The sequence below is a fragment of the Leptopilina boulardi genome, unplaced genomic scaffold, assembly GCF_019393585.1.
Source record: "Leptopilina boulardi isolate dan_hultmark-lab unplaced genomic scaffold, ZJU_Lbou_2.1 LbouV2_393, whole genome shotgun sequence".
In the NCBI taxonomy this organism is placed as follows: domain Eukaryota; kingdom Metazoa; phylum Arthropoda; class Insecta; order Hymenoptera; family Figitidae; genus Leptopilina; species Leptopilina boulardi.
The window spans coordinates 1,681,548-1,702,764 of NW_026137966.1; the positions used below are offsets into that span (position 1 = coordinate 1,681,548).

Consider the following 21,217-nt stretch of genomic DNA (forward strand, 5'->3'; position numbering starts at 1 on the left):
GCTTCCTTTTTAACATTTTCTTTGCCCGGTGATGTTGGCCTCCCATTTTCAAGAGATACCATACATTTTAGGGGCCAAAAATAAGTTTTTTTAAATTTTAACGGGCAAGTACCCCTCAGATCGAGCTGCCAAAAAAATATGTTGCTTCTTGGATGTTAAAGAATGTAGGAAAAAAATATGGTGATTGTGCCAAGTCAATTAATATTTTTAAAAAATATAAACATTAAAAAAATATTTTTTTTAACTCTTCCACTGCACAAAAATGGTCGCCAAATTTTTGTTAGATGCATTTTTGCTTCCTTTTTAACATTTTCTTTGCCCGGTGATGTTGGCCTCCCATTTTCAAGAGATACCATACATTTTAGGGGCCAAAAATAAGTTTTTTTAAATTTTAACGGGCAAGTACCCCTCAGATCGAGCTGCCAAAAAAATATGTTGCTTCTTGGATGTTAAAGAATGTAGGAAAAAAATATGGTGATTGTGCCAAGTCAATTAATATTTTTAAAAAATATAAACATTAAAAAAATATTTTTTTTAACTCTTCCACTGCACAAAAATGGTCGCCAAATTTTTGTTAGATGCATTTTTGCTTCCCCTATAACATATTTTTTACCCGATTAAAAAACTATAAACGCTTAAGAGAAAATCCAATTTTTAATTTTTTTTTAAAAATGCCATAACTTTTTTCAAAATTATTTTTAGAAGTTGAAACTTGGCGAAAAAAAGTTTCATACTGAGACTAATTGATCCTGTAAATATCGACGAAATTTGAGCGGGGGCCGCAGGACCCTGCTTATCCGGCTACGGCCTTTTCCATCTTTTTCCGTTTTCGAAATATAAGAGAAAAACTGTTTTTAAAATAAATAAAATTTTCATTGTTTTTTTGACTTCAACTCGCGACAGCTCAGACAATTTTACGAATTTCTTAATGAAACAAAAACGAAAATATGTGTTATTATATTCTACGAGCGACTAAAAAAATAAAAAAGTTGTTTTGATTAAAAATAAAAAAGTTATTAATTTTTTAATGAGACATTGCAAAATTCATGAACTGCAATTTTCACCCTGTGAGGAATTTTCGTAAATTTTCACCAGCATCAAACTTCCAGTGAGAAAGTTGTTCATTAAGGTCCAAAGAAGTTTTCTGGAAAGTTATGAGTTTTTTTTCGGCATCGGGGACCAACTTTTTCTTCGTTAAAGATAGGTGTGCTGAAGTGCTTATATCTTCTATACTTTTTGTTTTTTATGAGGCAATTTACAAGGAAAGTCAATCGTTTTCTAAAAATTTGTTAAAAATAATGTGCAATTCTAGACAAATTCGTAAATATCTCATAAACCGTCAATCTGATTAAAAAATGTTATAAATTCGTGTTTATTGGAAATTTAATCATTTTTAATTGGCTTCAAAGAAAATTGAAATCGGTCAACTACATTCGGAGATATTTGCAAATTAGTGAACCCACTTTTTTTTAAACTCAAAAAATTGAAATTTAACTAGTGAATTCATATTTAATATAATTAAAACGAAGCTGAAGTACGCAACGTTTATCAAAAAAAACTTTTTTTTAAAAAAGTTAAATATTACGTCTAAATTACATATATTTAACATAGGCGGAATATTTATCTGAAAAATGGTTTAAATATTCTGCCTACAATAAATATATGTAATTTAGGCTTAATATACAACTTTAAAAAAAATTTCGTTGATAAACGGTTTGTATTTTAGCTTTGTGAATTGAATTTTTAATTTTGAATTTGGAAATTTAAAGAAACTAATTCCGAAATTTGGAAACACAATTATACAAATTTGGCAAAAATGAGAATAAGAATTGTCAAAATTTGACGCAAATTTGACACGTCATAACATTACAATTGAAAAAACAGGTGATATCAGTAAAGACCAACTTCAAGTTATGACAGAATAACAGACCAAGCATTTTATTATTATATAATATTTTGTACTCTTCTTTTTCTAGCTGTACCAGAGAGCAATTCATCAAATGGTAGTGGATGGAATGAGATGGTGTCGTAGCAAACTTGTGTTAATCCATCCGCCCACAACTCCATGGTGTTCAAAAGGCTGTCGTGTTGACTGTTGCGCTGACTTTCTTCTGACATCGCTTAAGAACAGTTCGCATTACGTGAGTTACCAGCTTCGAATTATCGAGCACCGTCTGTGGCAAAAGTTTGTTTTTTCAACAAACGAATTATCAAGCGGAATTGTGTAATAAGAGTATATCTGAGTGGGTCTTTTTTCTGTACACCAAATTTGTGAATTATTAGTTTAAAAAAGGAAAAGAGATTTTTTGAGAAAGCCATAGAAGGTGGTAACAAAAGAAGACGAAACCACGACGAAGAACGATTTTGCGAAGACTTTCACAACAGCGATATTTTTAAAAAACTATTTACCGGTGGTATTTAGTTTCACAAGAACGAATGCAGTAAGTAGCTTAAAACGATATAGAATCCAAACATCGATCATTTGAAGTTGACAAATCTAACAAAGTTCTTGAAGGGAAAAAAGGAAAATTAAAGTAAAGAGAAAGTAATTTTCTCCTCAACAAATTCCTAGCAATCTTAAAAGTTTTCGAGAGTTTAAAGAAAGTTGAATAGAGTGTCGACGTATCTTTAGCCATGAATATCGAATGCCGTTAACTGAACAAGAATTACATTCAATATCGTCAATAGTTATTATTTGCTCATAAACTGTAAAAATGAGGAGAAAGAATCAAGATTCGCAGGGATTGCGCTTGCGCATTCCTCATGGTAAATATTAATTATCGTGATAGTCAAGGAACATTAATATTTAAAAAATGGGCAACCTTTAACGATTTCTAGCTCGAAAAAGATAACGCGAAGACTCTAAAGAAAATTTTATTTATATTTAATTAATCGAGTGATTTCATAGTGTAGACACACGTTAACATTGGATAGGCTAAAAATCGTTAGCTTTATCTTATTAACTGCCAATTTTCTTTTTTCTTTGACGTATTATTAAAAGCTGTTCTCTCTCATGTACAAATCATTGACTGATTTGTATTTATTCATTTACGTCGAAAATGAAACGGAAAGAAAATATCACAGCGCAGCTTATCAAATAAGTCCTTCTAAATAAATTTCAAAGTTTATGGTTTAATTTGGAATTATAAAAAAATAAATACCTGCTAAGAAAAACAATATTTATATTTTTCGAATTCTTTCCTATCGTTCCATGGAATTTCAATTGAATTTACTTATTTCAGATATATTTTTTTTCTATTAATGATATTTATTTTCGAATCGTGACAGATGGGCAGTTAATGGGACGAATATTAAGCTCATGAGATAATCATATGTAAAAGGCTTGTAATGCGCCGAGAGCAGTAAAATATATATGTACAGAAGACTTTTCAATAAACTATATATGAAATACATACAGTTGCATGCAAAAGTGTAGATGTTTCTAATTCGGTTAATTACCAACACATATAGTGGTGTGAATCTGGAATTGACTTTTTCACGGTATTCAATTCATTAACATAATTTCAAATTGCCAACCGATTAAATTAAAAATAATTATTAAACTGATTGAGATTAAAATTTTCGTCTAAGTTGTCACTACTTCGATAAAGTCGTGCACAATTTAATTCCACATGAGATAACTTTAAATGGGAAAGTTATATTCGATTCGTCAGATTTTGGAGCGCGAACCAAAAATTTCTAATGGTGGTTGCACTGTTCAAGAAATAGTTGCCGTAACCAATTTATTGAATCGTTCCCTAGAATTCACCGAATTTCAATTTCAACCATTTTTCTGCGTGCACAACACAAATAATGTAATCACAATATATGCTTTTTAAATTATAAACGAATTGAAATATTTGTTTTCACATTTGAAAATAATGTCGATGCCTTGAACATACATATTTAAAAAGTTCAAAATTATCATATGGGGGAAAATTCCTGAACTGTCCTGGTTAAAAGTTAGAAGTTATTGAACTGGCTTTTAACTTTTGAGAATTGTTGCCCTATATAAGAGTAACAAATCTCTAAAATATTAGCTCATGTTAAAAAAAATTTGTAGAAAGTGTGGAAGTTTTAATGAATTAAGTGAAATTGGCATTTTAAAATCCACATAACTATCTCAAAATTTTATCGATTTTAATTTGCAAATAGGGAAATTTGAAACATTTGGGCTGTTTGGCGCAGGGGTTGCTTGGCACACTTGAGTGTATTCAAAAGTTTTAAGTTGAATCAATTTTTCCCTCCACTTAAGTTAAAAAACTTAATGAAGACGAAGCTGAAGTACGCAACGTTTATGATAAACGATTTTTAAAGAAATAATTTTTAAAATGAAAAATTCTATAATTTTTTGCCTATAAAATATTTTTTTATAATTTGTTAATTAATGAAATCTACAAAAAATAATTTTTAAGAAAAAAATTATAGAATTTTTCATTTTAAAAAATTATTTCTTTCAAAATCGTTTATCATAAACATTGCGCACTTCAGCTTCGTTTGATGAACTGTAAGTTTGTACACAATTTAATTAATATTCATTCATTATTGTGAAGTATAAATTAAAATAACTAATTTTGGTACTCCAGAGTAAATTTTTAACTTCTTCATTTTTTTTATGTTAGGGGAAGGTGGGGAAATTGGAGTCCCTTAAGGACAATGATTAAAAAAACCAACTTATTTTTATAATAAAATATTGTTTTGATCATTTTTTACTCCTTTTGTTATTTACCTTTAATTATAATTAATTAGAAATTAAGAACAAAAAAGTAAGTTTGCATTTTCTCCCATTACCCCACCTGTGGGGTATTGGGAGCTCTCACTTGAAATTCCAATAAAATTATATAATTTATATTTTCTTTAGATATTTTTCTTATTTTGTCAATAGTTCTCGACAGATTTTTACAATATTTACATATTTTTACAAAATATTTAAGACATAAAAAAGACCTACAGCTTCTTTAGTATTAAAATATTCAATAATAACACATTTTAGACATTAAAATACAAATATTGATTCTTAGCAATTAAATATGCAACAATATCAAATTTCATAAATGAATCTTCTTTAATTTTCAAAAAAATAAGAAAAGTCATATCGAGGTAACGAAACTCTGCTGGCTGGCACAATTCTTCAATTACTCCAAAGAATTTTCAGAGGTCACAATTTGAAAAAAAAGATGAAAAACAAATTTAATTATTACCTCTATTTTTATTCATGTATCTAAATCTACACATATTTATCTCTAATAAAATCACAAAACATAATTAAATAATAAATTTTTAACTATTTACTTTGATCTCCAGAAAGATTTTGCATTTAAGAAGAAAAACTCGAAAACTTGATTTTTCCTTGTAGTTTCTATAAATCTTTTAGAAATGTTACCACTTTTCTTCGTATGACATACAGGAAGATTATTCAAGTTTTCCGAGTTATTTCCACGAAATTCAAAGTCTCTGTGTACTTGAAATTTAAAAGCTCCCATTACCCCACCTTCCTCTACCTCTTTAAAAACTTATTTTTGGAAAAGCTCAAATATCAAGTTTTGAACTCTAAACATTTGTTGTTTATGTATAAATTCTGGTTAATTTAAATTCTATTCAACGTTAATTCAAAAAACACAAATTCGAATAAAGTAAAATTCTATAAAATTAAATTTCTAAATGTTTCACATTATGAAATAATCATGCGCCCCACCATTTTAAAAAAAAATCAATTTTTTTTATAAACAATCTAAAAACTAAATTGTTTAAAAAAATTTTTTTCGTCATTTCGTCATGCAATAGCCAGTAAGTTAAAGAAGATTTCTGGTAAATTTCATGAAAATCGGTTAAAAATTGTCTGAGCTGCATTGCACGGCGCGCGAAAAAACACTTTAAACGCGTTTAAAGTTTTCGATACAAAAAAATAGTGTTTTAAGTATTGCCTTAAAAACGTTATGTAATCGAAAATAACAATAGCACTAAAACCAAGATTTACTATCACTTGCTTATGGTCCTTGTTAATGACAATTAATAAAATTTTATTGACAACCCAGTGTGCACAACCTGTAACTGTTCTAGATTAGTTCTTTATTTCAATAACCATTCTAGAACAGTTACAGGGTGTGCACACTGGGAAGAAACCGAAAGAATAGAGAGATTTCGTGCTCATCGTTAGCTACATTTGATAGCATTTGTAGTGCTAAACTTATGAATACTATAGACATTCATACATCTAAATATAGATTAGTAATGTAGGATCATATTCTATAGATAATAAACTAATTTTTAAAGCAAAATAGAAAAATTGTAAAAAAAAAATTTTTACACGAGTTTCCCTTCTTAATGTTTATTTGGTCTAAATATTTTTTTATTTGTTTTGATAAAATAATGTATATTGGCATTAAAAGATACATTATTTATATCAAATAATTTTCCCGTGTAGAAAAATCTTCTGGAACGTCTATAGTCAAGCCTAGCGCAATCTAAAAAACGTCTAGCATCGCTAGTCTGGAAGGTTTGGCTTAATCCAGTTCTGGTAGTACTCAAACACTAGTCAGACCCTGAATAGCCTCGCTGGTCTGGAGAGTCTAGTCAGACCGAAATCTGGTGCTGGGCAAAAGGTCCAGATAACTAAAAATTTTTAATTTGGAATTTCTTGACTGTATCTAGCGATGCTGGTCTGGAAGACCCAACTCTGGTGCTGACCAAAGGTAATAAATAACAGAAAATTTTCATTTTGTAATTTCTAGACTGTGTCTAGCGATGCTGGTCTGGAAGGTCTAGCTGGACCCAGGTTTGGTGCTGGCCAGAAGTAATAGATAACTAAAATTTTTATTTGTTGACATGACAACATAAGATTAATCGGATTTTACAATTTTTTTTTTCATTTAATTTAAGCTTACATTTTATTCACTATTTTAAAAAAGAAAATTTTATATTAAACAATTCAATTGCAAAAATATTTAAAAAAATAATAACAAGTTGTAAATTCCGATGTTCATTACATGAACATTTTGCTTCCTCGTGGAGAAAGCATCAACATTGAAATAAACATACAAAAATAATATAATAATATAAACATTTGAGTACCTACAGATTTGAGTTAAATTTAAAGAATTAATGGAAGTTAAGAAATCAAAAATTCACATTTTAGCTGAAATTTCTAAAAATTAATAAAAAATAATATATAATTTATAATTATTTACAATTATATAGATTCGTTTCAATACAAGGAACACAATTATTTTATATTTAAACTTGAATTTAAATAAATACAAAATTTTTCAGCTAAAATGTGAATTTTTTATTTTTTAACTTTCATTAATTTATTAATGTATGAAGTAAATACTTCTTTATTTTAAGCCATTTTTAATAGAGAGAAGATGTCTTCTTAATTTTGTGGCCTATTAGCTTATACTTATTTAATTACATCAAAATTTGACGCGTTTCGACACAGTATTCTGTATCCTCATCAGAAAAAACAAAGCAAGATAAATAATCTGTAAAAAGCCAATAGAATACATAAGTTTCTACGAGAAACATTTTGGCAAACTATTTAATGGTGTACATACCAGGTTTTTTTGAAAAACATTTGAAAAAATTTTTTACATAACCTCAAAAGGGTTTGTCAAAACTTCTTACAAAAAAGAAATCAAGAGAAGTCATACGGAAAATAAAAACCATTGTGTATCAATAAAATCATGTGTAAAAATATATAAAAAACGTGTGTAAAAAATATATAACAAATATAAAAGACATTTCCTTAATTAATAGAAAAACAAGTTTTTTTGTCACGTTTTTGACATGTGACACATTAAATATAAGCCAATAGGCCACAAAATTAAAAAGATATCTTCTCTCTATTAATTTATTAAATTTACTTTAAATGTAAACTGTATATATACCAATCGATTCATTTTCATGCAAGGAAGACAATTATTTCATCTATAAACTTAAATTTAAATAATCACAAAATTTTATAGCCAAAATGTGAATTTTCGATTTTTTAACTTTCATTAATTCTCTAAATTTAAATTAAAACTATACTTTATATATACCGATCGATTTATCTTGACGTAAGATTTTATTATATATAACCTTAAATTTTTCTATTTAACCCGCCGTGTCTAAGGTAGGGTAAATTTTACCCTATGAAACTTTTATTCCTCGATAGTTTGAACTAGGAATGCTGAATTTTACTGCGATTTTTATATAAATTCAAATTTTGTTGTGACACTAATAAATTACATTACTAGACAATATAAAACAAATTTGTTAAAAAATTTCCATGATTTTAAGCTTTTCTTAAATATAGAAACAGAAAATCATTATAGGGTAAAATTTACCCTACCTTAGTCACGGTGTTACAAAATTGAACCTTAGTCTCGCCGGGGCGCACTCACACCTTTTTGGCTGCCTGCCTGCCTGCAGGTTACCATGGCAACGCACGAGTGTGAGTGAGTCAGAAAATTTGAATATTCAAATTTTTAAATTTTCTGTCGCACTCACTCTCATGCGTTGCCATGGTAACCTGCAGGCAGCCAAAAAGGTGTGAGAGCGCCTTAAAACGTCAAAACTTACACCTTCACTACTTTTAAAAAAAAATTTTAAAATGAGCTAATATTTTAGGGATTTGTTACTCTTATATAGAACAACAATTTACAAAAGTTACAAGCCAGTTTAATAACTTCTAAGTTTTGACCTGGGAAGTTCAGGTATATTAATCGATGGGTTGTTTAAAATTTGTCATTATCTACTTTTTTGTTTCTCCTCAGGGACCATACTTTAATTACGTAACGCTTTTTCTTTGAAAATTGAACCCCCTCCCTTCCTATGTAACAGATTTTTGTATACATTAGCGCCATTTTTTTGCTGTGTGTAACAAATTGCTTGACTCCCCTCCCCTATGAAGCATTACGTAATTGAAGTATAGTCCCTCATAAAAAATGAAATGTTGAGAAAAACCATTTTTCCATCGGCAATTTCTAAAACTTTTTTAAAGTATTTGAAGAAATTATTTGTAAACAACGCAATGCCAAGAAGTTATATTAATCTTCTACAAAAACTACTGTTTTAAAATTATCGTTAATTGTCAGTTATTTTTTTAAAGCAATGAATATTAAGAAGTTTTATTTTTCACCAGCGAAATTTTCAATGGACCTATTAGGGATAGAAAAGAGAAATTAAAAGTCGATTTTCTACTTCACAATCGACTTTATATTTCTCGACTTTAAAAGTCGATTAATCGAGTCAAGAAGTCGACTTCGATCGACTTTTACCGACTTTTAAATACATAATTTTAAAAAAATTACTTTTTGTAAAGTATACCTATATAATAAACGTGAAATTAACTAAATGAATTTAAAATAAGTGTTTTTCCTTAGATAACAATTTTTTTAACATACTTATTAGTAAAAAAATTTTTTTAAATGTTTTGTAGTGTATAAAATCTAAACATTTACAAGTAAAATTAGATAAATTTTTTTTATACTCAAAATTAATTCTTAATATTGAAATGTAAAGGATAGCATATATTTTTACAGTGATACTTTTTTTAAAATAAAATTACTGTTAAATTAGTCTTTTTTTTATCACATTTTGTCACAGCGTAGAACCCGTGTAGAAATTGCCATATTTGGCCCAAAAATGGATTGAAACGCCTCACCCAATATGGGCCAGACCTGGGAAGCGTCAAAATGTGACTTTATCTTGTAGCCCAAATCAGGTAAGGCATTTCATGTCAATTTTATGGATGCCAGATTTGGCCAGGTTTAGACCATGACAAAATTTCTACCCGGGAAGTAAAACGGAAAAATTTTAATGCGGTGTTAAACATTTAATATTTTTAAAAACAAAAAAAAGATTAATTGTCATCAAAATATATGTCTGGATCAATGCTTCTGAATGTGACTAAAGTTCTGAACGTTCAAATGAACGAAAAATTTATTTACCACTGTTTTAACTTCAAATTTTTTATAAAATATTGGTTTCTGTATCGAAAAATAAGTGAATAACTTATTGAATTTTAAATGTAACTTTTTATTTTCATTGATGTAGTAAATTTAAAAAAATATATTTCTTTCATTTAAACGTTTATAACTTCAGGCATATGCTTCTGAGAAAAACTTGAACAACTTGAATTTGTCAACCGTCAAACTATGTCGAAAGTCGAACGAACAAAGTCGATCTTGTCGACTTTAATCTCGAGAAAGTCGATTAACATAACATAATAATAATTTACTAAAAAATATTTTTATTTTTATATAATTTTAAAACTAAATTACTTCGCGATCTATTAAAAAAAAGAACTTTATCTTTTCTCATAGAAATGAACTTATTATGAAAAAATTCCTTTAAACGTACAAGAGATAAAAATTAAAGTGTGGTATTTATAAATAGACTTTGATATTTTAAATAATTTTACATAAAAAACTGCCAAAAATAATGTCTTTTGTAATTCTAAGACCAAGACTAGGTTTTGTAAGTTTGAAAACTTAAAAATTTATGCTTTAGATGGAATCGGGCAGTAAATATGTTATAATGAATAACGAATGTTTTAATTCTTTGATGATGCATTAATAAATAAAGCAAAAGGCTCAAAGGTTAATTGGCGTAATTATGAAAACAATTATTTGTTTTTCTCAATACATTTTTGAAATAAGATTTTAATTTCTACTTTTAGTTGTTAAAAGATTTTATGTTTTTAAAAGTAATTTTACATGTTATAAAATAATTTTAAAATCATACAATTTTAGTAAAGTGCGTACCAATCCTCTCTCATTTGTATGCTATTTGGAGGACTTATTTATAAAAATGGAAAAAAGACAATAAACATGATTTGAATTTTCTGATTAAATTAGGTTTAGTTTAATATCTCAAGTATACTTTTTCAAATCCTTTATATTATTTTTTTTTTAGTTATTATATATGTGGATGAAACAAAATATTCAGTGTTTAAAATCTTTAAAATAGAAGGAATAATAACTTGTAATACTATACATATATATTTCGTTAGTAGAGTCCACTGCACAAAATAATTATTTCACCGGTATAATAATTGCCTATGGTAATTAAATAAATAAATATTCTTCGACACTGTAAACATTTAAATCATAAGATGATCAGCGTCTAAAATCAAATGATAGTTTTAAAAAAAATGGTTCCATCGTATGGAGTATAATTGTATAATTAACAAAAAGTCTCGTTTTCTCGTGAGTGTTTATCAATTGTATTAAAGACGTATTTTTTTCGTGTCTTGCACGTTTTTTCTCATTTACTTATGTATTATTAAAGGAAAAAGTTAAACAGTAGTAAAAAAATTAATCACGATAAAAGACTCGAGAATTCGAAAAGTTCAAGAATTTAATCTTAAGTTTTTAAAATTTTTTTTCTCTCTGAGAGGATTTGATAATAATAAAAAACAATTCAAGTTTAAAAATTTTTTGAATCCTCGAATTCGTTCCATAATACGAAAAGTTTGAATACTCTAACCATATAAGAATTTTATAAATTTTGGGAAAAAAATGAAAACTAAATTCGACTTTAATTCAAACTGATCAAGCTGGACTCGATTCTGCTCGAAATACGAAAAGTTCGAAATAACTCATTGTCAGTCGAGTTTCCAATTTCTTGCACATCCCTAATTATTATAATTATTTTATTAATATTAATTATTATAATTATTATTATTCTTGTAGTCAAGTTCATACGTACAGTTATACAGATTTCAGATCAATAATAAATAAATTTTTTATGAAATTCCTTTATGAAGTAAAATAGTAATTAGGGTAAGTCCGGGGGAGTTGACCATAGTTTTTTTAAAGGTCTGTAAAAATAAAAAGAAAGTGATTTATGTATTAACTTTTATTGCTAATTAAACATTGAACATTTAACTTACAAAAAATAATAGAAATGAGAAATTTTTTAAATGCAAACAATCTTAAAATTAATATTTCTTAAGAAATGCGTTTGGCCATCTCTCCCGGAATGTACGGGGGAGATGGCCAATACTTTAAAATCAATTTTTAGCTTTTCGCTTTATCAAAATTTGTAATTTAAAGGGATTAAAGTCTTTTTTTCTTTTTCTGACTACATTTTGAACATTTATGATTAAATACAGTGCAATTTTCATAAGCGCTGTCTGTCTGTTTGTCTCACCGATACAACAAGGCTACAAGGAGTTTTTTTGAGATATCAGAATGGTTTCCAATTTATTTTTGTGTTCTGAACACGATTCCGGGTTCCAAAATTGCGTATTACACCATGATTTCGAATAAAGTGGAGGTAAAGTCTCCAAAAACAGTGTTTTTGAGTGTTTTCAGTATTTTTATTCCTTAACCTGACGTGATAGAGACTTTTATATAGGCTTAAATTAAAGCTCATATTTTACACTTTAAGACACATAGGAATGAGCAAGATAAAAAATTGAAATTTTGAAAAAAATTAGGTTCAAGTCACTTAAAAAGATTTTTGGGGTCATTACCCCCATTTTATCAAAATTTTTTTTATTATGCGCATATGGGTCTTAAAATGTACGTTTTAAACTTCAATTTAAGCCTAGATAGAAGTCTCTAACACGTCAGTTTAAAGAGAAAAAAATACTGAAAACACTCAGAAACACAGTTTTTGAACAACTCGAAAAAACATAGCCATCTCTCTTAATGTCAGGAGACAAATTGACACAACTAAAATTTAAATAAATAAATAAAACTTTTGAATAAATATAACTTTATGACAAAGCTTGGGTCATGTACTTTACAGAAAAAAATTAAATTCAAAATTATTCTATAAAAGAACAAAACACCAGTGAGAAACGTAAACTCATCACTTTTTTCAGAACTAGTCAAAATAACAAATCAGTTTTTTTACTTACTTTTTCAATATTTTTCGTGAATTTTTTTCTTTTAATTGTGTTTTGCCACAAAATAAGGCGAACTAATCTTTAATAAGCGATACCTAGCAGCAAATTCTATAAAATATTTGAATTGGCTATCTCTCCCGCATGGCCAACTCCCCCGGACTTCCCCTATATATTTTACATACACACAGGGTGTTCCAAAAGTATGGAAACTTGCAAATATCTCGAAAAGTTTGCATTTTCATGAAAAATCTTCAAAACTAAAGTTGTCCCCCCAAAATATCTACATTTTTGAAGCCAAAAAATTGGTCCCGGGACCCAACAGTGAAAAAAGAAGTGTCACGAAAATGCCTACTTTTCGAGATATTTGCAAGTTTCCATACTTTTGGAACACCATGTATATAAAAACGTAAGGAAAATTGATATTCTACGCTGTATTGTGCTTAGAGAAATCTGAAAAATGCTTCGTATAGTATATTTGCAATGCAACCGGATCGTCATGTTATTGAAGTTATTAAATCTAGAATATAAAGATAGTTAATGTTTCTTAGTGCTTTGGATTAGTGATGGTATATCGATAACAATTTATTTCGATTTTGTACATTAAAAATGAGATCTGTTAGGGACCATTCATTAATTACATAAGGGTATTGTTGTAATTAATTTTTTAATTACATTAATATTGTTAAAAACTTACGTAACAAGGGGGAGGGGGGGTCCGAAAATTCTTATGTATCCTTACATTAGTGTAGGGGGGGGGTCAAAATTAGCCAAAATCGTCCTTACATAATTAATGAATGGCCCCTTATTTCAAAAATCCAACAAACAGAACGTCTAACTATTTTTAAAATAGCAAAAATTAAATTATTAGCGGGAATTTTGCGACCTCTGCTTTTGCTATGAATATGAAATTAGGCCTATATGAAACGGCTTAAGGGGTTAGACTGTAAGACTACCACTGTAAGACCGAAAATCAGACCCATTTTTAAGATTTTTTTAAAGAACAAAATAAAATGAATTAAAAAATGAATTATATATTACTGTGAAGTACATATTAAACTATTAAAAAATTATTTTCAAAAGATAAAAAATTTAAAATAGCCGCACTGACAGTCGATCCACAAAAACCCTTTTTTATGCAGACGTGTACGGCCGGTAGAAAATATTTTTTAGTTTATGACTCAGAACAAAAAACTAAATTTTTTTTTAGTTTATACCTAACTCAAAATCTATGAAAAGACGTAGGGGATTTTGAAAAAACCGATTTTTTTTAAATAGCACGTGTTTTAATCAAAATTTTGAGTTTTTTGTTAAAAAAATCGGAAGAGATAAAAAGTAGAGGTGTGCAAAAAGCTCGAAACTCGGTCGAGATTTTTCGAGCCGAGCATTATTAATTCGAGCTCGAGCCGAGTTTGAGCCGAGCTGTATAAAAAGTTCGAAAATTTTCGAGTACTCGAGAATTTGAATATTCGATTGTTTGTAAGCTATTTTTTCATGAGTTTGTAATTTCAAATATGTAGTTTTTGCAAGAAAATAAAAATTGAACGGTTAATACCATAGAGATATAAGAATAGAGTGCGCAAGCCTGTACAATTTCCATGTTTCGCTGCGATAAACCAATAGAAGAAGACAGATGCAACTAGTGGGCCCTGCCTTCCTTCTTCTCTTACTAACTCCGATACATCAGTGAAACAAGGATGGGAAAAGGGCCTACAAATCGCATCTGTCTCTTTCTGTCCAACGCATATAATCTGTCGTTTTTTCGAGCCTCTTGCGCACTCTATTCTTATATCTCTATGTTTAATATGCTCGAATTCACACCTCTAATAAAAAGGTATACAGTTTTGGAAGTGCAGAATGGATACTTGAAAGAGATAGAACTTTTATATCTCTATTTTTCTATCTCTTCGCTTATCTATTTTAAGGAATAGAAAGAGATAGAAAAAAGAGAGATAGAAAGAGGTAGAAATTTTAAAAATTGTTAATTATTGAAATAATAAATTCTAAAAATGTATATTTCGTTCTAGTGTAACGTAAACGATGAAAATTAAACAAAAAAAAGTTTTTTGAATTTATTCTTTGAAATATCATCTTACAATTCGCGGGCTAACTTGTAGGACTCGATCCTCGACCATGTTTAGTGTGTATAGTGTAAAGTATGTATTTTGTGTATATCTCAACCGTACAACCCTATTGAAAACCCCCATATAGGATGCACGTAGAAAGTGACATAGGAGTTATCATATCCCTTTGAAAAATTATGTGAATTCCTATGTGATTTCCTCTAAATTTTCTCTCACATAATCTTATGTCATATCCCCATGTCAATTCCTTATAAATTTCCTATGATATTTCCTGTATAAAAACATACAATAATTCATAATAAATAACCTTAATCAAAATTTTCTTATGTCAAATCCCATATTGTATCCTAGGTGAAATTTTATTTTGCTTATATACATAAAAAATTCCTTTGAAAAATCTCATGTCGAATCTCATAAGAAATCTCATGTAAACCTATGATTTCATATGGATTTATATAAAGGAAACAATATAGGATTTCATATGGGAATTTTCAGTTGAATACTTTATGCAGACGGCTGTTTTAAAAAATTAAAAATTATTTAATTAAAAATCAAATAATATTACTGCATTCATCTAAAAAGAAAAAAATTTGTGATTTGCAATACATCTTCTGAGTTAGAGTCTTAGCTTTTATACTATTCAAGACTGATCTCAACTGTGAGAGACAAAATATTATAACCATCTGGCGGCGTAAGTGTGGAACTATAATGATCTACATCTATATTGAAATTACCCATAAAATTTCCTATATAATTTCCCTTATTATTTCCTACATATATATAGGAAATTATATATAATTATCCTATGTCATTTCCTACATTAAATCCTGTTTCACTTTCTTATAGGAATTTATATGAGATCCTATAAAAATTCCTATAAGATTCAAGGATTTTATATAGTTTTTTTTCTGGGAAATTTTATCGGATCCTATATAGAATCCTATATGGGATTTTTCAATAGGGAAGGAGGGGGTCGGAGGGGGTCCTTTATGTTTATTTTATAAACATTTTGCTTCCTCTTTGTGTGAAGCAAAAAATTTGCTTCCTCGTGGAGGAGGCTATGAATTTCTCTAATTCAATTAATTGATTTAAAACATTTCGAGTTAAAAAATGATTTAAATTCATTAAATATATTGAAAAATTAAGAAAATTGCAATTCATTTGGGTATAACATATACTTTATATATACGAATCGATTTGTTTCAATACAAGGAATTCAATTATTTTATGTATTAACTTGAATTTAAAAAAACATAAAATTTTTTAGCTAAGATATGGATTTTTGATTTTTCAATTTTTATTAATTCTTAAAATTTAAGTTAAATCTGTACTTTATATATACAAATCGATTTGTTTTAATGCAGTGAATAAAATTATTTCATATATAAACTTGAATTTTAATAAACACAACATTTTTTAGCTAAATTTTTTAACTTTCATTAATTTTTTAAATTTTAACCAAATCTATACTTTTTATATAGTAATCGTTTTGTCTTGACGTAAAGAAGACGATTATATTATATATTACATTAAATTTTTCTATTTAAAAATTTTTTCAATTAAAAAAAATTTATTGGAAAAAAGATGATAAAATTTTTTTTGGGGGTATTTTTAAAAATCCTCTCGTCATTTTTGAGAGACTAATGTGATAAATAACCCTACCAAATTTTACCCAAATCCATTAAAACCTGTTAAAGTTATCGTGTTCACAAAAACGATCCACACACACATACACACACTTACATACATCCGGATAATTGATCAGGATCTCATATAACATGTTTCTATATAGAGGAAAATGTGTTTTCACCATTTTTAAAAATTTTATAAACGAAAGGACTACAAAACTTCCTCCACGCGGAAGCAAAAAGCATCATTTATATTTAGCGCAGTTATTAAAAACTAGTTTTTGAAAAAGTCTTAAAAAATTAATTTAAATTTTATAAAATAAAATTATCATGTATTAAATTAATCATAATAAATAAATAAAAATTAAACTAGACAGTAGAATATAAATAGTTAAAATCCTAAGTGAAAGAAGTAGTAAGTTAACTTTTTTTAATAATTTTCCTATGTATATATATAGAAAGCCATAAAAAGTATTATTAGATATTTGTTTTGAAATAATGAATCACCGTGACTTAAATTTTTAACGTAGTGGGGACTTAGACGACGAAAAAATATTGTCATCCGTCCACATCATCCGATTTGCAGGAGACCTGGATAAAAAACTATCGCATAAATGAGTGCACGCTGGACAGTTCAACAAAATATGGTGAAGAAATTCCTCTTCACGGCTGCAAAAAGGTCAGATAATCTCATTATCAAGGTTGTTTCGTTGAGTGGAAAAAACATTTAATTGAACAAACTAGTTTGTTCGGCAATTAGGAGACGCCGCAGCCAAAGCCTTCAGTCTTTCAAATACAATCTGGGGAATCTAGAAGTATCCATACGAGAAATTTCAAAAATACAGTTAAGTGTGTATTGCGAATTGTAAATTTTCATTGTGTGTATTGTACGAATTGCACCTATCACAATTTTGACCGCCCAATCCGGCGTGTTCAAAGGTAAAAAAAGTAGTTGCTTTAAAAACCAAAGTTGAACCTTATTAATTGCTTCCAAATGACCCGAACCTTATAACTGAATACCGTAGAAAAGCGTGCTCACTGCTAAGCTACTAAAAAGCTTGAAATATGACCTCCCCAGAGACTTTGACTTTTTGAGCTTCTACTTACATAGCACAACTTCTTGCTGTGAGGTTTCTGTAAGGATATCTGTAGGGTTTTTAAGGTTACCGTGTAAGCCTACAGTACACGGAAAGAAATGCTATCTAAATTTCAGCCATAAACTTATGGTTGAGATTTCTGGTTGAATTGGTTATACAGTCTGTCAAATTGGTAGGTAAGTTAGGTTATATTAGCCATGTGAAGTCTGATTCAGACATCTTGCTCTTTAGAAGTACTATTCGTTTGGTTGGATTACCCAAACTGTATGGCAGTAACAGTGCCATGTTAATTCAGTTATACGATATGACAGAAACAGCAAGAATTATGTCAATAATTAGGAAAAATTTCTTTCAGTGTAAACTTGAGGTCATCTTAAAACTTCCGCCATTACAGTAAGCTTACACAGTAAAGCTAAGGTAAGCTTACATGGTAAGGTTGTGGTAAGCTTACACGGTAAGGATCTTGTAAGCTTCCCGTAAGGTTACTGTAAGGTTACTGTAAACATAGAGTAATATATTAAAAATAATTATATTATGTTATAAATTTTTTTTTATTAAAAAATATATATTTGGTAAAGTACTTCATGAACTCTAACAGGGTTTGTTAAATAAAATGTACTGCGCAGCCGTATGTGCCATAGAAAACTACTGCGCTTAAATATTAATAAAATTTATTAATAACATTCTATATTTACAATAACCTTACCGTGTAAGCTTACTACAACCTTACCATGTAAACTTACCACGACCTTACTGTGTAAGCTTACCTTAGCTTTACTGTGTAAGTTTACTGTAATGGCGGAAGTTTTAAGATGACCTCAAGTTCACTGTAGGCTTACACGGTAACCTCACAAACCCTACAGATATCCTTATAGTAACTTCACAGCAAGAAGTCGTGCTATGTGGGTATACGATCTTTACCAAATTCTAAAGATTAAAATTTATCTCAGAAACGTTTTAACGGATTGTCCTGAAATTTTGTATGCTTATTGTAGTCATTAATACCTAAAATCTGACACAAGGATTTCCGAATATATTGACAACATTTTATTTTTTTAAATTTTTTCAAAATTTGAAAAAATATTTCTTATTTCAAAATATTTTTTTCTTTGTAAATTTAATTTTGTTCGGTAAAAAAATTTATTTCTTGCATTAAAACGAGTCGATTAACCTATATAAAGTTCATATTTTATTGAAATTTATAGATTAAATCATTTTTGTGAATTTTTGAAAAAAATCGTTTTTGGTATTTTTTGAAATAACTTTTTCTTATATAGAAATTTTAATAAATTCTTGTCAAAATTATATTCCTGGCATGAAAACGAATCGATTAAAGTAGAGTAACACCAGGCAATGAATATAATTACAAAATTGTAAACCTACAAAATTCAATATTTTTAATAACAATTTTCATTATTCATGTGTGATGATTGTGATGAAACTTAAATGAAGTGTACATGGCAGTCTCCTCTTTAAGTTCCAAAAAGAAAAAATTTGTATTTTCCACTAGAAGTGTATTAAACGAATTTTTTATTGTGACGCGCGCTATACCTGCCTAACATCCAAACGTGCTTGAGCTTGATGCACAGTTAAATAGACTTTTGTTAACCCTCACGTGCCTAAGTTGATTTTTTGACGTTCGTGCCTGAGCTGAGTCAAAGGGACCCAACTGCTTAAATTCCATAAAAAACAAGAATTATTAACAAAATATTCAATAATTTAATTATAAATTATAATTGTAATATTAGGGTACATTAGGGTACTCTAGGGTACATAAATAGCCCACAAAAAGTCGCGTTGTGGCACCTTTTTCGACAGGGCGAATTTAATTGTACAGTACAAAAAAAGTAATTATTTTAATTTAAGTATTACTGGGTATTCTTAGGTTTTTGAGGTCGCTGATTACAAATTAGACGTCAGATTTGGAAAATTTAAAAAGACGGATCCAATATGGCGGACGAATTTTCCAAAATTAAACATATTTCCTTAAAAATAGTTACTCGGGGGTTTTCGGGGTTGCTGATTACGAATTTAAAGTCAGTTTTTGAAAATTCAAAATGGCAGATCCAATATGTCGGACAAATTTTTAAAAATTAAACATATTTGCTTGAAAATCGTTACTCGGGGGTTTTTGGGGGCACTGATAAAGAATCCGGTGTCCGTTTTTCAAAATTCAAGATGGCGCATCCAGTATAGCGGACGATTTTTTTAATAATCGTTCGGATTCGCTTGAAAATCGTCACACGGGGGTTTTCGGGGTCGCTGATTTCGAATCTGATGTAAGTTTTTCAAAATCTAAAATGTCAGATCCAATATGTCGGAAAGAAAAAATTCAAAATCAATACAATTTACTAATATCAGATTCCTAATAAGCGGCCTTGAAAACCCCTAAATAACGAGTTTCAAGCATAACCGTCAAATTTAAAAAATATATTCGCCAAATTGGTTCCGCCATTTTGAATTTTGAAAAAGTAACATCAGATTTGTAATAAGCGACCCCAAAAACACCCGAGTAACGATTTTTAAGCAATACCGAACGATTTTTTAAAATTCTTCAGCCATATTGGATCGGCCATTTTGAATTTTGAAAAACGGACACCTGATTCGTCATCAGCGACTCAGAACACCCCCGAATAACTATTTTCAGATGAATACGTTAAGTTTTTTCAAAAGTCGTCGGTCATATTGGATCCGCCATTTTGAATTTTGAAAAACGGACACCGCATTTGTAAATTTTAAATATATATTATTAGCTTCATTTTCTTTAGATTCCTTAAAGCCTAAGTGCAGCGTAGGTTGTAGCAACCCTTTTTAGAGTGATATGGCGCGGCGGTTGGCGCGCGTCACAAAAAAAAATTCGTTTAATATACTTCTAGTGGAAAATAAAAATTTTTTCTTTTTGGAACTTAAAGAGGAGACTGCCATGTACACTTCATTTAAGTTTCATCACAATCAGAGGGGTAGAAAACATAAATAATGTAAATAGTTATTAAAAATATTGAATTTTTAGGTTTACAATTTTGTAATTATATTCATTGAAAAGAAGGCAATTTTTTATATAATCAGTATCAGTTTCATTAATTTATTGCAAACGATTGTTGAGTTATTAATTTTTCTTTAAAATTTTGTAAAATTTTGTTTATGCAAAAAAACTAACAAAAATTAAAAATTTTATAAAACGGTTAAAAGTGTTTTTCTGTTTTATTATAAACTACAGATTTTCATAAAAGTTTTAACATTTTAGAAAATCAATGAAAATTTGTTGACACGGTTGACCTGGAGTTACTCAGTATATAAAGTTTACATTTTACCAATATTTATAAAATTAATCGCTATTTTAGTTCTAATCTTTCTTTTAATCTTGAACATAAGTGTATCATGATGAGGAAGCTAAATGGTTATGAAATGAACACCTAGTTTTTGAAAGTTCCACTGGGGTGTCAGAGAGAAAAAAAAATCGTCCGCATAACCCAGAGCCAAAATTTCTATTGCACTATTTATTGAAAGACCTCGCACTGAGAACAAAAATTTAGTGTTTGCAACAAAATTGTTTGGTTTGGCAATTTTGGT

The 21,217-nt window shown here is 28.6% G+C and overlaps 1 protein-coding gene and 1 long non-coding RNA gene across 3 annotated transcripts in view; one reads left to right on the top strand and one right to left on the bottom strand.

Annotated features, from left to right (window-relative positions):
• Positions 1–3,413, top strand: part of LOC127288748 (WD repeat-containing protein 26) — a 61,459-nt gene extending 58,046 nt beyond the window's left edge. For both annotated transcript variants that reach the window (XM_051316386.1, XM_051316385.1), the window contains exon 11: positions 1,977–3,413. In XM_051316386.1, coding sequence (XP_051172343.1) covers positions 1,977–2,032 — 56 coding nt within the window. In that variant the 3' untranslated portion in view covers positions 2,033–3,413. The remainder of the gene's footprint in view (positions 1–1,976) is intronic.
• On the bottom strand, positions 3,248–16,834 carry LOC127288749 (uncharacterized). Its single transcript, XR_007844084.1, has 2 exons — positions 8,513–16,834; positions 3,248–8,394 (listed from the first exon to the last, which is right to left on the bottom strand). It is a non-coding gene; the product is annotated as an uncharacterized LOC127288749 (long non-coding RNA).
• Positions 16,835–21,217: the final 4,383 nt, after the last annotated feature.